Source organism: Stegostoma tigrinum, chromosome 16 (genome assembly GCF_030684315.1).
Source record: "Stegostoma tigrinum isolate sSteTig4 chromosome 16, sSteTig4.hap1, whole genome shotgun sequence".
NCBI lineage: Eukaryota > Metazoa > Chordata > Chondrichthyes > Orectolobiformes > Stegostomatidae > Stegostoma > Stegostoma tigrinum.
Genome location: NC_081369.1, coordinates 26,955,611 through 26,979,056, shown reverse-complemented (window position 1 = coordinate 26,979,056; position 23,446 = coordinate 26,955,611). Strand labels below are relative to the sequence as shown.

General features: G+C 40.0%; 1 protein-coding gene across 1 annotated transcript in view; it reads left to right on the top strand.

The window, feature by feature from the left end:
• Positions 1-20,529, top strand: part of cylda (cylindromatosis (turban tumor syndrome), a) — an 87,178-nt gene extending 66,649 nt beyond the window's left edge. Inside the window, exons 13-17 of the mRNA XM_048546716.2 lie at positions 6,556-6,688; positions 7,565-7,673; positions 9,612-9,730; positions 14,163-14,379; positions 16,374-20,529. Of these exons, the coding sequence (XP_048402673.1) occupies positions 6,556-6,688; positions 7,565-7,673; positions 9,612-9,730; positions 14,163-14,379; positions 16,374-16,558 (763 nt within the window). The 3' untranslated portion in view covers positions 16,559-20,529. The remainder of the gene's footprint in view (positions 1-6,555; positions 6,689-7,564; positions 7,674-9,611; positions 9,731-14,162; positions 14,380-16,373) is intronic.
• Positions 20,530-23,446: the final 2,917 nt, after the last annotated feature.

The following is a 23,446-nucleotide window of genomic DNA, read 5'->3' as shown; positions in this document are numbered from 1 at the left end:
CCAGCAATTTCTGTTTTGTTTTTGCTTGACTTCCAGCATTTATATTCCTTTGGCTTTTTTTTAGTAATAGGGGTATTTAGCTCAGATTTGCTTTTCTGGTAAGAAGCATCACAGAGGACTGTCATAACATGCCTGTACAAGTTGATTTTTAAAAAGAAAGCTGACTACTTAACCCCAGCTGCTTGCTTCTCTTGCACGAGTATGTTCTTGCTGAGGTGTCTTTGGAGGGGAGCATGTGGTATCTACCAGCACTCTTGAAGCTTTTCAAGATAGCTGGGAACTGCAGGAGCTAGGGTGCAATATTTCAATCCCTACCCACCTCTTCCCCCCACAACCCCCAACAGGTTATTCAGCTGTTGATGCTTTACTTGCTGTCTAACACTCCGGTCATCTGCAGAAACTTATCATCTGACACTGCAGTCACATGAGTCGTGTGATCTTTTGACCTCTCTGCCTGTAAACTCGGTCTGTGTGCCCAGCATGCTCTCAGCAGCTGATGAAGAGGCTGCACTTCAAAAGCTTGTGATTTTTTTTTTCCCCAATAACCTCTGAGACTATAATCTGGTGTCATGTGATTTCTGACTTTGTCCTACCCTTTTTATTTATTGTTGCACCACCCCTGATGGGAAGTAGATGTAACTTGATGGGAGTAACTATGACATCTAGTTACAGGTCGGCCACCTCCTCGTGGTTCCCCTGGAAGCAGGCTTTGCCTGACCAAGAGCCGACCGACCACGTCTGGGGGGGTTAGCTCCCCCCCCCCAAGACGTCCCGCTGCTGTGCTACGTCACAACAAGACATAGATATGCCCGAGGCCACTGCCTCGGCACACAGCAGTCAAAGAGGGACCGCGATGTTTGTCTGCGAACATTGTGGTAAGGAGTACAGATCTAGATCTGGACTTAATGGACATAGAAGGATGCATTTTGCAGAGGGTGAGACTAGAGCCGTGCCAATCTGGAAGTGCGAAATATGTCAAGCCGCCTTTGGTACAAAGATCGGACTATCCCAGCATCAGCGTCGACAACATGCGGAAGTAGACAACCAGAGGAAATTAGAGGGTATGAAAGTGGTGAAAAGAAGATGGGAGCCTTACGAGGATGAGCGGATAAGAGATTATACTGCCACCCACTGGAGGCCCGGGATGGATAAAAAGGTGGTCTACCAAGCTTTGGCTGAGCAATTAGGACGGTCCTCAGAGGCGGTGCGCGCTAGACTGAGATCCATTGGTTGGCCGGAAGTGGGAGAACGAAGCCCGATGGTGGAAGTGTCTTCGGACACAATAGAGGGACGGCAAACCTCCGTCACAGTATCGGGTGAGGAATCGAAGGCAACAGAACCCTGGGACCATAGAGTAACCACTGTGGCGTTACAGGACTCGGAGCTTACCATTCGAGAACGGGATACGACGAAACAAGAACAACCTCTAACGGTGACGACACCTGGTGTAACCCCGGAAAGAGGAGAGACTCGAGAAGCCCGCACGGAATCTCAAGAGGAACATCCTTTAGTAACGTGTGAGGGTTGGCGTAATTGCTTATTGGTAGCGGCTAGCCAACAGCTCCGAGATGCTCACATGGAGGTGTTTGGATGCCTTCTACTACGGCGATTGGTCGAGCGGGTCATCCAAGGGGAGTGTTCGTTGACAGAGGCTAGGAAAATATTGGATGAACATGCCGAGGAGAATTTGCAGGCGAAATGGATACCATCAAAGGTTCGGGTAACAGCAGAAACTACGCAACGATTGAATGCTAAGCAGCGACGACGGAAGGAGTATGCTCATGTCCAAGCTCACTGGGCAAAACGGAGGGGAGATATTGTTAAGACCATCCTCCGTGGGGAGTGGCGGGACATGGTCGCTGCTGATAAGGGCTGGCCTGAAGATACATTACAATATTGGGAGGGTCTCTTGTCACGCGAGCCCAAAAAGGATGACAGGCCGATTCGGAAAATCCTGGAAGAACGTTGGGATTTAGTCGCTCCATGTGAGGGAGAGGATGTGAAGAAAGCCATAACGGCTTCTAAGGGTACAGCACCAGGTGTTGATAGGATATCAGCCGAGCAGATGGCAGCAGCAGACGTAAATGTGTGGGCTGCATATTTTAACATTATTATCGCTCTGGAGTATGTCCCGAAGAGGCTTCGCGTTTCCCGAATAACATTGGTCCCGAAGTCAGAGGGAAAAAACCGATCATCCCTCAAACTTGAGACCGATAAATGTAACGTCGGTGGTGCTCCGGGTGCTTCATAAGATCCTGGCTGAGAGATGGATGAACTGTCTGAATTTGCCATCATTTCAATTCGGTTTCTTAAGAACGGACGGTACATATGAAGCTACACAATTGGTAACGGCAATATTGCGTGAAGCTCGAGCAAGATTTGACAACTTATCTTGTGCTTTCGTCGACCTCTCGAAAGCATTTGATCTGGTCGCCCATGATACGATCTTCAGATCGGCGGCGGGATTCGGAGCACCTCCCCCACTGGTGACTTTGTTGAAGAGTGGCCTTGAGGGTGCAGAAGCCCTATTAGGTAGCTCTACGATAAGAGCTGGTAGAGGGGTGAGGCAAGGGGATCCGCTATCTCCGTTGCTATTCATTATGGCAATGGATGAGGTGATCGAATTGGCTGACCGCAGCATAGGTTACCAATTTGCGGGAGAGAAAGTGGATGTGGTTGCCTATGCAGATGATCTGATGGTGATGGCTGAGAATGAACAACGGTTGCGGGAAAAACTATCCAAGTTGTCGACATCTCTGGATATGGCCGGAATGACGATCAATCCGGGAAAATCAAGAACTCTCTCGATCGTTGGTTCTAAGAAGAACAAAAAGGTAGCTGTCAAAGAAATGAATATCAGGGTACAGGGTATGGACATTCCAGCAATGGGTCCAACTGACCAGATCAAATATCTTGGAATCCAGCTAAACTGGAAGGGACGAGCGCCAATACCACATAAGAAGATCCTTAGTGATATGCTTCGGGAGGTTACTCGGGCCCCCTTGAAACCACAGCAAAGGGTGGAAATTGTCCGTTCTTATTTAATACCGAAGATGAAATATACCCTAACATTGGGTGAGGCCCATCGGAATACCTTAAAGGCTTTAGATCAACAAATCAGACAGTCAGTTAGAACTTGGCTTCGTCTCCCGAAGGATGCCCCCATTGGATTTATACATTCTACCTTAAGAGATGGGGGACTCGGGATTCCATCATTTTCAGCAATAATCCCGATTGAAAAGGGGAGGCGAATGGAACGTCTCTTGGCCAAGGACATACCCTGGATCCGGGTGTTGGTGACACTGGGATCCTTCCAGCCAGTATGTAGAGAAATGATTAAACCTGGTAGGGTTGGAGGAGTGGAGGTTTCCACAGTGGAAGAGGTTAAGGAAGAATGGAAGAAACGTCTGGTGTCCCACGCGGATTGTAAGATATTACAGGGTGTGAGGGTAGATCAAGTATCGCATAGATGGTTACAGAATAATGAGAGAATGTTCCCGAGACTCTTCATAAGAGCTACTCAACTAAGAACAGGCTCGCTTTCGACGAAAGTTCGAAGATCTCGGGGAGCTCGTGGTCAGGGTGACTGTAAATGCCGGGGGAACTGTGGCAGTCCGGAAACTCTCCATCATATATTGCAGAGCTGTGAGATAACACATGACGCGCGTTGTGCACGACATAATCGTGTAATGAAACAACTCGTGCGGCAGATGCGGCGATTAAAAGATGTGGAGGTGATCGTGGAGCCGCGAATACCATTGAGAGTCTCGTTCTGCAAGCCAGACATCATTATGATTGAGGGTGAGACTGCCTATATCTGTGATGTTGCGGTGCCACTGGAGTCACGACTGGAGGAGACATGGAAGATGAAGATCGAGAAATATGGTAGTGATGAAGTTGTAACCGCAACACCTGAGGTATTTGACAGCGACTGGCCACAGGATCTCGACGATTAAGCAAACTCCGGTGATAATATCATGCCGTGGACTCATCTATGATAAAAGCGCAAACATCCTCCAGAGGCTCGGCATCTCCAGAATATCGATAGGAGATCTGATTACAATAACAATGGCAGGAAGTCTCAAATGTTATGATATGTATATGCGCGGTGCATGTGGGTAGAATGATGTTCAATAAAAGCCCCGAAATGATCTGTGCCCCTTCTATTTCGCAGAAAACATTTATGATGAGCTAATCGCCTGACCTCGCGTCCCTCGGCGACAATAGCACTTTAGTGCAGTTTTTAGGGATTGGGTACCACCACTGTGTGTCCCAACCAAATATATGTTATAGTCTAGCTCGTAATTTGGTGGTGGGCTTCTCAAACAAAAGCTAGGTTCTTTCTGTGGTTATGCCTGTGCCCAGGTGTCTTTGAAGAGTGAGCACATGATGCCCACTGGTAGCTTTGAAAACTTTTAAAGATAGGTAGGTGCTGCAGGGGCTGGAGTTCTTCATCTTCCTGTCCAAAACTGCTGTGATTCAGTCCCCTGACCTTGCTTGCCCCTCTCCAGTATTTTTTTTTTATTACAGTCACACTGCCCTAATGTGTGTTTGTAGGTGTTTTCTTAACGTGTTAATTCGATGATTGGGTGAATTTTATAAAAAGACCTGAGTTTCGGCACCGCCTCGTGCTCCCAAGAGTTTGAACACTTCATCCACTTCACCAACACCTTCCACCCCAAACCTCAAGTTCACCTGGACCATCTCCAACCCGTCCCTCATCTTCCTGGACCTTTCTGTCTCCATTTCAGGCAATCAGCTAGAAACCGATATCCATTTCAAGCCCACCGACTCCCACAGCTACCTAAAATACACCTCCTCCCACCCACCTTCGTGCAAAAATGCCATCCCCTATTCCCAATTCCTTCACCTCCGCCGCATCTGCCCCCAGGATGAGGCATTCCACTCCTGTACATCCCAGATGTCCTCGTTCTTCAAAGACTGCAACATCCCCCTCTGCAGTAGTTGAGAATGCCCTCGACTGTGTCTCCCGTATTTCCCACAACTCATCCCTCACGCTCCATCCCCGCAATAACCCCCAAAAGAGAATCCCCCCTCGTCCTCATGTACCACGCCACCAACCTCCTGATACAACGCATCATCCTCCGACTCTTCCGCCATCTACAATCCGACCCCACCACCAAAGACATTTTTCCGTCTCCGCCTTCCGGACAGACCACTCTCTCTGGGACTCCCTTTTCTGCTCCACACTCTCCTCCAAACCCCACCACACCCGGCACTTGCCCCTGCAACCGCAGGAAGTGCTACACTTGCCCCCACACCACCTCCCTCACCCCCTTCCCAAGCCCCAAGATGACTTTCCACATCAAGCAGATGTTCACCTGCACATCTGCCAATGTGGTGTACCGCATCCACTATGCCCATTATGGCTACCTCTACACTGGGCAAACCAAACAGATGCTTGGGAACTGCTTTGCAGAACACCTACGCTCGGTTCGCAATAAACAACTGCACCTCCCAGTTGTGAACCATTTCACCTCCCCTTCACATTCCTTAGACGATATGTCCGTCCTGGGCCTCCTGCAGTGCCACAACGATGCCACCTGAAGGTTCCAGGAACAGCAACTCATATTTTGCTTGGGAACCCTGCAGCCCAATGGTATCAAGCTTCAAAACCTCCCCTCCACCTACTGTATCCCAAAACCAGTCCAGCTCGTCCCCACCTCCCTAATCTGTTCTTCGCCTTACTTATCCCCTCCTCCCACCTCAAGCCGCGCCCCCATTTTCTACTAACCTCCTCCCACACCCATGACCTGTCCATCCTCCCCGGACTGACCTATCTCCTCCCTACCTCCCCACCTACACTCACCTCTACTGGCTCCATCCCCGCCCCTTTAACTTGTCTGTCTCCTCTCCACCTATCTTCTCCTCTATCCATCTTTGATCCGCCTTGCCCCCTCTCCCTATTTATTTCAGAATCCTCTCCCCATCCCCCTTTTCTGATGAAGGGTCTAGGCCCAAAACGTCAGCTTTTGTGCTCCTAAGACGCTGCTTGGCCTGCTGTGTTCATCCAGCTCCACACTTTGTTATCTGAGTTTTTCCTGAGTGGCTTCTGGATAGGGAATGAATCCCAAAGGGAACGGTGGAAACTGGCATTTGGGCAAAAATTATAAACTCAAAAAACTCATTGTAAATCTCTGTCTTTTAGTGCATAATTCAAGTTACAGATATCAATACCAAATAACAAAACTGTGGATGATGTAAAGCTGAAATAAAATCAGATTGCTGGAAAAATTCTGCAGATCTGGCAGCAGCTGTGTAGAGTAAGCAGAGTTGACATCTCAGGTGCAGTTCTGAAGAAGGGTCACTGGATCCAAAATGATAACTACTTTCCCTTCATGGGCAATGTCAGAGCTGCTGAGTTTCTCCAGCAATATCTTTTGATATAGATATCAATCTGGTAAACAGTAAGAACAAGGAATTGGATTTGTACGGTTTGTACTTAGTACCAAATCTACTGACTACACCATCAGGTGGGCAAAATATGCACGTTGGTAGAATTCATTTTTTTCCTTTACATGTATTTCAACACAGATCAGCTGGGCAAAAAGTACAAGATTGTTTCTTTTACCAAATATTCATGGATAAAAATGAAAACGTTGGTGTCCCAACAATTCAACAGTTGCTGGAATGGTCCTTTATTACTAGTGACCTAAAGTTTGCTGAGGTATGGAATACTTAAACAAATATTTCAGAATAGCACAACAAAGTTTCTTTTGTAATTTTGGATGCATGTAAGTTAATAAAATGTTCAATCTGAGTTCACTGCCCAGATTTTAGTTTTGGTAGTGTGTTTAGATTTCAATTTTTATATGGTCAGGTTTTTGATCTCCTTGAACTCCTGTTGCCTTTTATCAGACAAGGAGAGCTCCAACTTAACATTGATACACTGATATTTAACTTGCTTTTAACATGTATAAAACCCATGTCACTGTGACATGCACTGACAAAGGGTGTCATGCAATCAACTGGAATTTGAATTTAATCCTAGTGGTTTTCATCAATGATAGTATCTCTGAATGCTGTGGGAATTGACATTGTCAGTGAAGATCATGTATGGTGAAGCAGCTTTAAACAGGTACTGCTCCTCTTGGAGGACAGAGTTTTCTTTAAATTTTGATTTTTAAATGAACAGCGTTAGTGTTAGGATTACTACCTTTAAAAGGTAATGTTCAAGCATCCTGTGAGTTGGGGGGGAAACTGCCTTGAAAATTTACCCTTTTGAATTAGAGAAGATATTGTCTTTGATTTTATATTGCAATAAAACGTTAACCAAAGTTTTAGTTTTACCAAAAGTGTATCAAAGAAAGTAATATTAATTAATGGGTATTGACCTAAAGAAATTTGAAGTATTCGGAGAACCTGGGTACCCGAACACACTCTCTTCATATGATTAGACTAAACTACAGTACTTGGATTCTAATTTGCATACTATTTTTACAAACTAGATGAAGCTTTGAAAGTTTTGAGCATGTAGCTTATTTTGAATGTAACAAATAATATGAATAACAAAGTCCCTATGATTGTCCATTTTTTCTTTAAGGCACCCTCATGCCTAATAATTCAAATGCCTCGATTTGGAAAAGATTTCAAGCTGTTCAATAAGATATTTCCATCTTTGGAATTGGATATCACAGATTTATTAGAAGACAGTAAGTAACGTTTTGGTATACTTCTAAATACTTTTAGATCTAATTGCTTCTTTCAGTGTTTACTATGAGAAACCCAGCAAGATAAAGTAGAGTGACCCATTCACCTTTTCCTTTAAAATCTAGGTTTGTCTTCCTAGCTCTTGCTGGGTTTCTTTTTAGTTGATCTTGTTACTCTCCAAAAGCAAGTAAAACTTCTGAATTATGTTGCATCAATGTAATTTTGTCAAATTTCAATAGTTATAAGCCATGAATAAACACAACCAATAAAGCATTTTTTACTGGAAGAGTTATTATGCTTAAACTTAGTATTTTTCAGAACAAAATAGATTGAAATAGCGATATCTAGCAGCCAAAGAGGAAACTGTTGCACTCCTGACCTTGGGGCTTCAGCGTTGTTTCTTGGCTGTATGTTGTTATCCTCATTGAGTAGTCTGTTTTATTGTTATTATTGTTATTTTAAATTGTCTTAAATTGAATAGTCTTGAATGTCGCTGATTACCCTGGTGTGAAATTTGTGAGCTGTTTCTTGAATATTATTTATCTCCACAAAATCTGTTATCAGGAATGAACTTTTATTTTCTGTTTGATTTTTATTGTCCATTTTATTGAGCGGTGTCTGGGTTATTTCTCTAATATTGAATGATTTTTATTCATAACTCTACCACATTCGTAGAAACTGTACAATTTCTTGTGCTGCTTCTGCTCTGTGTCATCAAACTCCTGGCTGCAGGGCAATTAATCTGGTGTGTCTGACACCTACATTTTTATTTGGAGTAATGACAATTCGTCATAATTACTTTTGAACTTTTCCTTTCTCACAGATTCTAACCTTCCTAAGCAACAAATTCTTAAGAATTTTTGAATTGATTTTATTACGTACTCTGCTGAATAACTCCCAGTTGAGTCCTTGTCTGTCATAGTTTTTTGCTTGTGGCTCTGGCTGTGGATGGGCTGTATTTTTTTTTGGTGTCCATCAGCCTTTGATATTGCCCTGATAAAAAATTTGAACATAATCACTGTTTATAGGCAAGCAAAGATGAGCATTTTCAGCACTTTGCTGGTTTTGTCTGTAATATAGCTAGCAGCCACTTGAGGGAGTACCACATTGCAAGAAGCCCAGGAAGTGCAGTACAGACTCTTTTTAAAAGAGGATGTTTTTCAAAAGAAAATTCCTGAAGCTAGAATCATTTCAGGTGCTTACTCAGTAAGTTACAAATTCTTCTCCCTTTCCTATTTTGCCTCTTTTTAAAAATAATCTGATGGTCAATTTCTGCCATTAGTTACTTCCTTCATATCCTACTGCCATCCAAAGTTGATAATTGTCATCATGCCCATCTGTTAACTGATTTTTTTTCAAAGAATTCTGTACTTTCAATATCACGCATTTTCTGGGGTTTTGACATTTATTAGGATTTTTAAAAGACAAAGGTTTTCTCCAAGTTGTTGCAATGAATTTTCTAAAAGGGTAACACTAGCTAGAAATTTAACATTGCGAAGTTGGCTACCTAGGATATTCTTCATTAGTATTTACAGAGAACTAATGTCAAATTCGCAACCATGCCATTGAGTTGAGACAAATGTTTTCTGCTGAAGCAGTTACAATTCCTTTTTCTTTTTGAATTTTTGGAATAAATTTGATGAGGCATGAGTAAAATTTTACTTATTGGAAGATGCTGTTGACAGTGTTTGGTATGTCTCCAAAGTCGCTCTTCTTTATCGATTTAAACCTAGATTGCTGGCAGGTGATTCCATAAATGTAGACAGATAATTCTTCATTCAAATTATCTGTTGCTCATGAAAAATGAGTGTAAATCAAAACATTTTGAGCAAATAATTTTCAGTCTGCTGAAAAATTCAAACTCTTCTAATAAAAGCTGTTTTTCTTAACCCGTTCAAAGTACAATGCAACTAGTTGATAATCTTATCTTTTTATTTTAGCACCCAGAGATTGTCGTATCTGTGGAGGTCTTGCACTTTATGAATGCAAAGAATGTTATGACGATCTTGATATAACTGCTGGAAAAATTAAGCAGTTCTGCAAAGCTTGTACTACCCAAGTAGGTATTTTTCTTAGTGAATTATAGAAATCATATTCCAAGATGTGAGATTCTGTATTGATTCAAGCTAAACATCTGTTATCAATTATATATTCACTTTCCACACTGATTTGTTCACACTAGTAATATTCCTCATAGAAATTGCAAGACAAAAGAAAAGGTCAAGATCTATCTAGAACACATTCTGTAATTCTGGTAGTTCAAACCATGATGAAAAGTTTTGGGATTCATGATTTCAAAGTCAGCTGTTTCTTCAAGCTTGCTGTTGCAATTACCACATGTTTTGTGTGAAATTCCCCATACATTGTGCTACTAAACATTATTTTCAGGGACAAATATAATTTGCATTTGAAACCATAATAACTGCTTCCACCGCCTCCTAGGGAGTCTGTTCCATAGATTGACTGACTGCTTTTTCATTTAAATATTACTCTGAATTATGTTGAATTTAGCTGCCTTTGAGTGCAGGCTTTGTCCTTTTGGTACTACTGTTCTGAACAAGTTGAAATAACTTGTTGAATCTGCATTAATTGGATGTTAAACAATCATATCACCTCTCAACTTTTTCTCTAGTGAAGTATGATGAATTCGTGTAATGATTCCACATAATCCAAACTTTCCATTCCCTTAACCACTCTAGTAGTTCATATTTGCATCCTTTCAGTATTGGTCATATCCTTTTTTTTGTATTGTGACATTTTAGAACTTAGTATTCTGAGTTCAGTCGAACCAATGATTTATGAAATTAACCTTTTGATCTGTCAACATCCAATTTTTAGTCTCTGCTTGCTAGCATTGATGTTTTTGCTTTAATTTGTTGGTCACAGGGGCATCCAGATATCCTTAATTCATAGCAATCTTTGTTATGAACTTTAGTGGAATAAAGAACTTTGATATAATGATTTATTCTTTGAATTTCTTCAATTTTTAATTACGTTATCGAAGACGGTTGTGTTTGAATTTTTTTTTGAGTCAAGCTTGGTATGTTGTTGGATTCTCCAGGGATTCGTATAAGAATTATTGCTTTCATGTATTTGTTATTCTTAGGTTTAAAGAATACATTGCCAATTTTTTTATAATGCAAAAAGTAATTGATAGGACAATAGACTTCAGGAAGACATTATGTGATATAGTAGGTAGACATGTGGTAAATGCTGTTTTAGGCAGATGACTGATCTCGTGCATTTTGTGAGAAACTAAATGGAGAAGCAGTATGTTTTGGTGAGCTGCAATTTAGATAGGTCTGTTTTGCATATTCACAAATATTTAAAGGTTGTGTTTTCAAAATTACACATGTATTGAAATGTATATTCTAGTTCATTTTTATTTGTGGGTAATAGGTAAAATTACAAATGGGTAAGTTGAGCGTTTAAGAAAACAGAAGAAAGTCATGTTATATCTTTCTTTTTATTTTTGAACTGGACCATCGTGTATAATTCTGGGCACAATGCTTTAAGAATTTCGAGACTTTGAGATTAGAGGATGGGATACTCAAATGATATCTGAAATAAAGAACTTGTGATGTAGTGAAATGTGAGAAGCTAGAGTATTTTTTAGAACACAGAAAAAAAAAAGGTGACATAGTAGAGATAGACCCTTTGTGATGTTCTGATGGAACAAATAGGGAGAAACTCTGACAAGCTTCTTTAACCATATCTCATAGATAGAGAGGAACTGACGAATGAACTAGAAAGCAAATTTTAAAGAGTGTCATCAAAAGTTTAAGATCCAAAATACTTAAAAGGATGGTGGCATCAGACCCATTAGCAACTTATAAAAGACAATTGAATATGTACTTGACTAATTTGCAGAATTTTGGGGACAAAATTCTCAGGATTGGGACCAAAAATTATACAGCTTTCAATGAGCCAGAACAGGCTTCAACTGATTTCTGCAGATTGTTTTAAAAGTAACAGTGAAATTTCAATTCTCTTATTTACAGTGATGTAACTTGCAATTATTTTGAACATATTCTGTTGAGTATTTTAAATCTAAACTAAAGTTGATCTGATACCGTTATTTAATGAACATGTTCCCCGTTGAGTATCCAGATGGGGTGAATGGTATTATACATAACAAGGATAACCAGGCAAAGAGCTGGATGAACATAGCAGGCCAGGCAGCATCCAAGGAGCAGAAAAGTTGACGTTTCGGGTCTAGATCTGAAGAAGGGTCCAGACCCAAAACGTCAGCTTTCCTGCTCCTCTGATGCTGCCCGGCCTGCTGTGTTAATCCAACTCTACACCTTGTTATCTCAGATTCTCCAGGACCGGCAGGTCCTACTATGTCTTTTTTAGATAAGTGGACAGTGTTTCTAAATCCACAATAGTTTCACTTAGTGAGCAAGCATTGACCTGTTATTATTCAGTGAATGTCACCATTGTGGTCTGCTTGTGTTTTCAGTGAACATTTATTTGTTTCAAGATGCTTTCTGGTTGATTAAAATTATAATGTGAATTTACACTAATAAACTTGAGCCTTGTACCACAGAGCTTTTGTTAGGAAGTGGCAAGGTGTGTAGAGAATTTTTCACTCTAGTAGATGAAGTTATTCCATGCACGTATGGACTTCTATTTGTCATGATGGTAGGAACAACATGCTCATGAGAATACTCTCTTGCCCCTTATGCTCCTGTTGATGGTTTGTAGTTGTGCGTGCTTGTTTTGCTGTTGATTTGAAAAAAGTGAAGATGATTTTTAAATGCAACGTTTTGTACATAAGTCCATTCAAGACACGTCTTTATAGACAGTGAAAGGAAATTAGTTAAGGCAGTTGGAGGTGCTAGCGGAGGTCATTTGTATGACGGTGTAATTCAATTATCCTTGCGTCATAAATAAGGAAAAATGATTTTACTGGATGAATAGTTAAACTCTTCCATTGTTGATGGTCGGAAAAACCCATCTGGTTCACTAATGCGCTTTAGGGAAGGAAACCGCCATCCTTATCTGGCCTGGCCTCCACGTGACTCCAGACCCACAGCAATGTGGTTGACTCTTACCTGTCCTCTGGACAAATAGGGATGGGCAATAAATGCTGCCTAGTCAGCGATGCCCTTATCCTGTGAATGAATAAAGAATAAAAATCTGGACTGCATCACCTCGAGTATGATGGTGGCAGATTTCATCATGGCTTTAAAAAGTGAATTGGATAACTATCTGAAGAGAAAAAAATTGCAAGACTCCAAGGAAAAGCTGGGGAAGACAGACATGGATACAACTAGCATAATGATTGTCTTACTTTGTGGTCACTCCATGTGGCTGTACTTAATCCTTCGTTTGGGCATTTATTGCTAAAGGAATAGAGTATAACAGTAGGGAGTATTACGGCAACTGTACAAGGCATTGGTGAAATGGGCACAATTTTAATTCCTTTACTTTAGGAGGGATGTAATTGTAGTGGAAACAGTTTAAGAGGAGTTTCGCTAGATTGACTCCAGATTGAATGGCCAGTCCAAAGATATTTGGGTTAGGTGGACATGCTAAATTGCATGTAGTGTTCAGGGGTGTGTAGAAATGTTGGGTTGCAGGGAAAGGGTAGGGGGGTGGGTCTGGGTGGGATGCTGTTCAGAGGTCACTGGACTTGTTGGGATGAATGGTCTGTTTCCACACAATAGGGCTTCTATGATTCTATGAGGGGTTTGTTTAATGAAGAGAGATTGAGCAGTTCAGGCTTGCACTCTCTGAAGGTTAGAAGAATGAGAGTTCTTAAAGTATATAAGATGCTAAAGGTTTGACAAAGTAGACATAGAGAGGATATTTCCTTATGTGGGAAACCTGGAATGAGAGGTCATAGTTTTATGAAAAGGGGTAGCAGATTTAAAACAGATAAGGAGGAATTACTTTTCTCAAAGGATCATGAATCTGTGGAATACAACTTATTTAGTTGTATTACTTTTTCTAATATTGCATGGGTAATTTAAAACTGTGGAATGTTATGGATGCCAGGACATTCAGTTAATTTAAGGAGGAGATAGACACATTATTAATTAGTAATGGGTTGAAGGGTTTATGGAGGGTGGAATTGTGGATGAGATGAGATCAGCTATGATCAAATTAAATGGCAGAGCAGATTCTAGGGGCTGAATTGCCTACTGCTTTCTTCTCTTCACATTTGAAAGAAACAACCTAATTGTCAAATTGTTATAAAAATTTGACTATTTACTTTAGGGAGGGAAACATTCCTGGGTTGGGCTATAATGAATTTTTTCTGTCACACCAATGTGATTTGTCTCTTAATTGCTCTCTGAAATGGCCTGACATTCCGTACAGTTATCCTTGAAAAAGAAAGATGGACATTAAATCTAGCCTTACCAGCAGCATTAAATGAATTTAGAAAAAGTTGGCTGTTTGAATTGTAGGCTATTTGTACTCTGTACCTTTCAGAAGCTTGTAATAGTGTCTTCAGTTTGTACTGATACAGTTCTGTGTTCCAGGTACATCTCCATCCTAAGAGGCAAGGACACAAGCAGAGAAAAGTGACTCTACCAGAACAGATGGCTGACTATGCCTGGAGGCAGTGTTGTGTACCCAGACAGAAAATGAAATTGTTTGCCGTGCTCTGCATAGAGACTAGTCACTATGTGGCTTTTGTCAAATATGGCCCTGATGACTCAGCCTGGTTGTTTTTTGACAGCATGGCTGATCGGGACGGTACAGTGAAATTTTCATGACTTCTATTTCCTTTGTGCCTTTAATCTTTTGTGCTGCTTGTGTGTCGACAGTCATTGTCCTGGAAACCAGGATTTGTTCCCAGAGGTTTTCTGTGTAGTAAATTATATTTGGGCAAATTAACACAAGTTTTATTTGAGTTAAATAGAATCTACAAATGAGTTTCATTGTTCTATTATTGTACGTCATTTATTTAGTTATATTACTTTTTCTAACATTGCATGGGTAATTTAAATACAATGCAGAAGAGTGCTAACTACTGAAAATCAGCTGAAGAATCTCTGCCATCACCATAAACAGGCTGAATGACATTCTGGTATACACTAGTTACAAAAAAAACTATGGGCATTCAGCACGATAGCAGCCAATCTAACTCTAAGACAATACCGTAAATATACCAAAAAGTTTCACAACAACTGAAACTCTAGATTAATCTGCCTTCCATTGTTCATGCATCTGCTATTTACACAAATCCAAGGTAGTAGGTTAGAACAGCACATTTCTGTTTGCCTCAGATTATAGGTGTATGAAGTTTTACTTCAGTGAGTACTGCAAGGAGTTCAATGCCTTTAACATATTTCATGGCATTTGTTAGCACACGTGTGTGCGCACGTGGATACAGTGTGCTTTGGAAAATGTGGGTAACTTCCACTTTGGCTTAGGAATTCCATTGTAGTTAATAATTTTTCTTTTTAAGACGATGCACTTGTATTGGACTGGTAAAATCTTTGGGATGTTTCAAAACTTCACAGACAATTAGTTATGTTTGAAGTGTTGTGATGCAAGGAAACGTGACACCAAATTTGTACAGGTCCTCCCAACAGTAATGAGATAAATGACAAAACTTTTCTAGCATTGGTTAAGGGATAAGTTTTGGCAGCATTTCAGCAGAGCTCCATTTCTATTCCATTACATTTTCGCTCTCACTTTCTCTCTCTGGAGAGAGATAGAGGTGACTCAACATTGAATGAAAAGATGTTGTTTTCCTGTATTTCACTGAAGGAGTGCTGTAGTGTTGTAATGCCAACCTACATTGTATTCAAAGTGATTTGGAGGTGGTGGCATAGCCATTGAGTGACTAAACCAGTGGCTTTAGCTAATGCTTTAGAGGCATGGTGTTCAAATCATACCAAAGCATTTGGTGGAATCTAATTTCAATTAATTAATAAGCTCACTGCATAAAATCTAGAATTGACGGCTACCCCGGTAATGTACAATTAAATTATCATTGACTATTGCAAAATCCCATCCAGTTCAGTAATGTCCTTTTAGGGAAGGAAACCTATCTTTATCTGGTTTGGTGTGCATGTGATTCTAGAACAAAGCAAATGTGGTTGCCTCTAGACTGCACTCTGAAATAGCCTAACAAGCTACTCAGTTCTGGATAGATAACACATGTTGGAAATAGTTGGAAAGCTCTTGAACATCACCAGATAATGATGCTTAAACGAAGACCTATAATGTCATCATTTCCTTGTCTTTTCATCTGATTTTTATAAGCTGTCAATCATTCCAAGCTCACATTGGATGTAGGCATGTCAGGATCTGATACTCTGAATATATTTCTGGTATAAATAAAAATTCAGTTTAGTAACCAGCCTCATTCTGTTTCCTTAAATTCATAGCTACATTAACAATGCTGTCATGCCGATTGTACGAAACTGGAATCGTTGGCCGAGGGCATAGCTTAACTAGTCCCTAACCTAACTTGATCTTCCCTAAGTGCTTCCAAATATAAAATCGGGTGGATATGTTTTTTATTCTCACTACCAATTAGTTATCTTGGGTGCCGTTAGAATTTAAGATGAATCCGTTTAAATTGTTTTTATCTTTAGAAATTCCAGGTCTAAAATTATTTCTGAAAATGTTAAATTCTACACTGCATAATGTGCATATTTATGTGGTATGACAATGTATACAAAAAGACAATTAGAATTAGAATTGTAGTTTGACTAATCTTGGTTTTCTCTTTGTAGGTGGGCAGAATGGCTACAACATCCCTCAGGTGACTCAGTGCCCTGAGGTAGGAGAATATTTAAAAATGTCACCAGAGGAACTACATGGATTGGATCCCAAAAGTATCCAAGGCTTTGCACGACGGCTGCTGTGTGATGCATACATGTGTATGTACCAGAGCACGACAATGAGTTTATACAAGTAGACTATGTAAACCCTCTGGTCCTTGAAGAGACAACCCTGAGTAATTTATTACATTTCAAAGAATGTCTGATTACAATAAATAAAGTGAAAGTATTGCTGTAAAATGTTTTGCACTGTAGGATATGTCTAGTATTTCTTACATGTTTGCTAATTGACTGTCAGATGTGCAATTTTTTAAGAAAAAGTCTGTTCCAGGATGAATTCATGTGTAGACGATGAACTTTTCTTCATTTAACTTAGAAAATGTAAAGGTACCGATTTGTTCATTAATTCTATACCTGTAATAGATTTATCATTACAGACTGATTTATCATCCTGTGCATCTTTGGAGTAGAGCTAACCAATTGCAGTGTACACACTCGTAACTCACATGCTAACTATTTGGCACATGTTGCTCGTGTTGTTGCTGTGTTCAAAAAATTGCGATTTTTTTTTATTGTCTGATCTGACCAGTCAGATCCTTGCATTAGGTAATACAGATAAAATAGTGATTAACAAGCTATTCTAGATCTTCAAGTTGATCATTGTGTACTGTAGGGGAAGCAAATCTCCCCATGTTTATTCTTGTACAGTGAAATCTCCTGCATCTGAAAGAGACGCGGATCAAAGGGAAATTACTTCTGTAAAATATTAAGGAAAAATACAATTGCATACAATGTGCACAGCCTTTTCCTGCAACCAGTTATGTTAATGCTGTTTGCTTTTGACTCCTGTTTTCCATGGGGTGTCGTTAGGCATAGCATGGACTTGAAGTTAAAAAAATTCATTATACACAGGTTCATCCTGATTTTGCAATGGTTTGTTAGGTTTGAAAATGTATTTGTACACGTTCTCAGTTGCATTGTAAAGTACAGTGTTATGTGCATGAGATCACTACCATTTTAAAAGGTCTTCAATTTGGTTATGGATAAGCATGTATCAGTGTATTTTTATCAGAATTTTGTGCATTGATGGAATACTTGAAAAGTAATAACTGGAATCAGTGAAGTACCCAAGTACCAATTATCTGGCACTAAAATGGAGCACTCCGTGGAAGTTGTTTACCTGAAACATTAACTCCGCTTTTCTCTCCAAAGAGGTCAGCAAATGCGTAGGTAATTTCCAGCATGTTTTCCCTTTACTTCAAGCAAATAGCTCTACCTTTACTGTGGTTTTTTTTAAGTTATGTGTTAGCCTCCATGACCTTCATAACTGGAGTTACAGTAATTCTTGACGTAGTAACTTACTTTGTAACTACGTAGTCAGCGCATTGGAAGAGACACTGATGGATACCGTATGTTTCTGCTTCAAGGAGGATAGACAGTAATTGTTGTTGCTTTTAGTTTGGCATTTGCCCAGCAAGACGGTTGCACTCTCTTAATTTGATCAATTCAGCATCGTATTTTGTGAATTGAGCTATTTGAAGCACAGCCTCACAAAGACATGCCTCAAATAATGAAGAAGGGAGAACATAAGCAGGCTTAGATCAGGGTCAGGACCAGATTTTCCCTGTGAGCTTTGTTCATTCACTCACGCAAGAACTTCAACTAAAATGTGCAAAGGCAAAGTTGAGATGTTAGAGCAACACATGAATCTCCAATTGATCTTTCTACCCTTTCCAACATCACCTGCCAACCATACTGAAATATAAGTCGTCACAGAACTCATATATTCGCAATCAAACTCTGTCTTTCACTCTCAGTCCCTTCAGGATTGAAGATTAATAACTTCCATTCCAGTTCAGTGGGTCCTGTGATGACTGATATTTCAGCGTGGTTGGCAGTCTGCACTACGTGTGCAGCAGGTGATGTTGGAAAGGCTGGGTAGAAAGATATATTGGAGATATGTCTGCTGCCTCTAACATCTTGACTTTGCCTTTGCACATTTTAGATGAAGTTCCTGTGTTTGGTGCCATCTTAAATAAGACCTGTTTGTTTTACTTGGTCACAATCCAGGGTCATCCACAAGTCATACATAGAAACATGGAAGATAGGAGCAGGAGGGGGCCCTTTGAGCCTGCTCTCCCATTCTTCACTATCATGGCTGATTGTCCAACTCAATAGCCTAACCCACTTTCTCCCCTTAACCTTAGATCCCTTTCACCCCAAATGCTATATCTTGTTGCCTCTTGAATACATTTGGTCACACCATTCAGCCAAATCAGAACAAATTAGGAGTTCAGCAATGATTAATATAGCGGGTGCAGATGTACTGTGAATCACCTTAGCTTCCTAACATAGTCTCGTTTATTCCCTCTGTGGGGCTTTGGAGCTCCTTTGTGCACTGCTCTTTTGCTTTTTCTTAAGTTTTGAACAAATCAGTTTCTTTCCATTTTATTTTCTCTACACAAGTTTTCAAGCCAGTATGTTGTGAAAATTGAGTGTGTGGCATTCAGCACATTGTCCTTTCACATGAAAATCTCTTAACTGTTTCTGATCAGTCTTCTCAAACCCGCAACCACCAAACTGGTAACAAATTGGCAACTCACGCATGATGCACATGTTAAATGAGAGGTTGTTGGTTAGGAGAAATGGAACTCTACCAGTCCAGAAGAGAGTGGCTTCTTGCACATTTTGAGACAAAATAAAAGCTTTTCTAGTAGGAGGTGCCTCCTGTCGAAACTAGGGAATGAACAGGTAAAATATTTCACTTCTCCACATTAGTTTGTTTTACAATCTTAAAACAACAATGCAAACAAAAATAAAGTGAGTGACCTATTTTACCTCCTTGATAGAAGCACCACACTTCCAGGGTCACAGTTTAGTCAATCTCATCGTGAAGTAATCTTTTTGCAGGAACTCCGAAGTGACAGTCTAATTGGAACCAGGTCTCCATCTTAACACAGTTCTATGAGAAATCTTGGCGAGGCTTTCTCGCATCACTTGGCCTTGACACTGGTGTGTAATTCCAGCGTTGTGCCAATCTGCATTATTTTTTAAAAGTGATCTCATAGGCACTTTATAAACTGATGTTTTTCTTTTTGAAACTACTTGCAGGTTGCTGTGCGTGAACAATTCCATTCAGTCATTATAAATCAGGTGTTGCTGGATGTGAACTGATTTTGCAGTTTCAGTCTTGGACTGGTAGCATGATATTGTTGGCCTTAGAATACAGTCAGACCTTACATTTCTTTTTAAATAGCAAGGTTCAGAATCATGACTCAGGAGTACTGTACTGTTGGAAAATGAAGCTTCTAACTGAGGTGAAACTGAATTTTGTTTAATGTTTAAATATTTGGCTGTATTTTACATACAGCTTAAATAAATCATTTGCATTTATATTGTACCATTGTCGTCCTCATGCTAAACCAGATGATTGGTTTGTTACATTGGTATGTTTTTGTGAATTTGCATGGTGGATACACACAGCATAAATGCTATAGTAGCTGTGCAAATACATAACATGCATACTATGATCTTTCAGTCTCATTGCATCAGTTCATTTAATCTTGAGTTCTTTAGTAGTGTAAAGCTATTACATTCTCAATTGTTGCACTCCTCAAACAATGTGACTTTTAGAAAAATAAACTGGCTGTATCAATCGTGGATCGGTAATAACATGTTTCTTTTGTTAGAGTGTTGTGTTTAGCTGATGGGAATGTGACAATTACTCCTTTATCTAATAACTAGGTACCACAAATTAAGATATACTTTTTTTTTCTAATACTAAACTTGAGCACAGATCCAGGTTAACTTATTTTCAATGGGTTTTGATTATAAGGAGCATTTGAACTTTGACTATTTTTGATAGGGAACATTAGCTTTTGATGATGAGTTAAGGTTCAAAACTTGAGGTCAGTGCGTATGATAGGTGGCATTCCAGTTTTTATAAGAGATCATTTGAATGTTTGCCTGGTATTTTACTACATATTACGTACTACAAGAGCACTGAATTCTGATAAATTGGGCAACTTTAAATAATCCTTGCACTAGTCTGTAGTCTATTTGGAACAAAGTGGAATTTTCCACTTTGTTTATCTGATTCTCTTCTGAACCAGGCCTTCAGATTTAAACATTGTCTTTGAGTAATTCAAATAGTTTAATGTGATTTTTTTTTTGACAATTCATACTGAATTATGAATGTGAATGATTTTTCTTATTTTTTTCTTATGGTTAAGGATGCAGCAACCTATTTCAAAACTGCACAATAATTTGAGACAGTATTGTATATTCAAATTAAATTTAAGAAAAATGAAATTTGTGAATTAATTTTACACATTGTGCAGCCACTTCCAAAAACATTGGTCGTACAAAAAATTGTAATTGTGCCTCACTTGAATGAATGAAAAGTTTGAGGAAATTGATTCCATCACAAAATATTTCCAGGCAACAGAGTCGGGGGGGGGGGGGGAGAGAGAGAGAGAGAGAGAGAGAGAGAAGCACATGGAGCATGGTGAGTATAAAAACTAACTTACCTCAGGCGTTCGCAGTCTTGTTTCCAAGGAGTGGGGTCAGAGTGAGGAGCACACTGAGTAACAGAAACCAAACTGAAAAATGTGATGTCACAGGAGGGCTGTGACTAGAGTAGCTAGTAGGAAAATGGTCCTAAATTGAAAATAAAATCACTGCAAACCCATTAACTACGTAGAGATGGCTGGGCAGGTGATGTGCTGTAGCTGTGTGATGTGGGAGCTGACTGATCCCATTGTGAGCTGCACTCACCACATCCGCAGCAGTGGTCGCTGGAGGAACTTGGGCTTGGAATCTGAGCTTCAGACACTGACACATTTGGGATGCAGAAAAGTTACTTGGATGCTTTGTTTCAGGAGGCTGTCACACCCAGTAGATTAAGTACCTCAGTTAGGCAAGTGGTCAGGGACAGCAGGGTGTTATTGCAAGTGAGGCAGGTAGACAGATCCTGCATTCAGGAACAGAGGAACCTCTGGTCTTGACCTTGCCCAACAGCTACGAGGTACTTGCTTCCTGTGGATGAGAAACAAAGCTGTAGGGAGAATGAGCCAGCTGACGTTGGTACAGGAAGCCATTCAAAAGGGGGGAGCAGAAATACAAGTGGTAGTGTGGGAATTCTATAATTCAGAAATAGATAGTAGCAACCTTTAGTAAGCAGGATCGAGAATCCCGCATGGTATGTTGCCTGGCAGGTCCCAGGGTGAGGACATCTCTGGCTGGCTTGAAAGAATATTGGAGAGGGAGGGGGAAGATCTAATTATTGTGGTCCATGTTGGGACAAACAACATAGGCAAGTCTAAGAAAGAATACCTGCTTAGCAATTATTAGGAACTAAATTAAAGAGTAGGTCTTCGAGGGTTACGTCAAATTGTTGTAGGGTGTGTGAATAAGGGAAGTAAACACATGGCTAAAAAAATGGTGCAGGAAAGAGTGGTTCCTTTTTCATGGAGCACTGGCATTAGTATTGGAACAGGAGGTATCTGTACTGTTGGGATGGTCTCCACCTGAACTGAGCTGAGACCAGTGTTCTAGCAAAAAGGGTAAATAGGATGGTCAGCTGGACTTTAAACTAGAAAGTGGCGGGGGAAAGGAATTGTAAAACTCCAAGAAGTATAATGGCCAATGGGAAACAAAGTGGCATATAAAAGCAGGGATGCACTTCTGAGTCTTTATAAGGCTCTGGTCAAACCACTTGTAGAGTATTGTGAGCAATTTGGGGCCCATAACTCAGGAAGGATGTTTTGGCCCTGGAACGGATCCAGAGGAGGTTCACGAGACTGATCCCAGCAATGAAAGGCTTAACATATGAGCAACGTTTGAGGAGTCTGGGTCTACACTCAGAGTTTAGAAGGATAAGGGGGAACAAATTGAAACTTAGAATACAGATCAGCCTGGACAGATTGGATATTGGGGAAAATGTTTCCATTAACAGGAGAGACTATGACCTGAGGGTGCAGCCTTTGAGTAAAGGAAAGACCCTTCAGAATGGAGATAAGGAGAAACTTCTACACCCAGAGAGTGGTGAATCTGGAATTCACTGCCACAGAAGGCCATGTCATTTGAGTATATTTCAGACAAAGATAGATATGTTCTTGATTGTCAAGGGGATTAAGGATTGTGGGGGGAAAAGCGGGAGAGTGGGGTTAAGAAACTTTTCAGCCCGCTCTGCCATTCAAGCTTGGCTGTTTGGCCTAATTTCTGCTCCTACATCTTTTGGTTTGAAATAATGTACATAAAAATTTTACAAATTTGTAAATTTTCACTTACCGTGGGTTTGAATGATGCCTCCACCTTCAGGGTATTATTTAAATTGCATCTTTCAATAATTGGGTTCCAGTAGATTTTGTTATAGTTTCCTTCTAATTTTTGCACTTACATTTTTAGTAGTATTAAATATTTGTCGGTCCAAGCTATAAAAGTGTTCTGTAATTAAGCAATTGGCATTTCTCATGGTCCAAGCAGAATATTATATGCACGCCGAGGATTATTGACTGAGAGTTCATTAAGGCACAAGACAAATCTTCAATTCCCAAACTGTAACCATTCATTAAAAAATCACCTCAAATTTAGCATCGCGTTTCATTATTGGTGTAAATTTTATATCTAAAGCAATCTCGTATCAACTAATTTAAGTTCTATCAAAGTTTATTGTTTTAAACTCACATTAGGTTCTGCACACACTGAGTGAATTTGACTTTTTTTGACAAATTAGTAAAATCAGACAAACTGTTATTAACCTTGAGATTATAGCACAACTTAAACATTTAAACAATTAGTGTGGCTAGCTTTTTAAAAAAAAAGTTACAGAAGCAGTTTTGTTACAACACAGTAGTTTAGCACTGCTGATGATGAGTTTACAGTTATGGCTAGTGAGGTGAAATTTGTTTAGGATTAACGTCATAAGATAATTGGCTAGTTAATTTTGTTAATTTGTCACTGTTGAATATCTTAATGTTAGGGACATGGAGTTTACTGGCCCTGATTTTAAATGCAGAGATTAA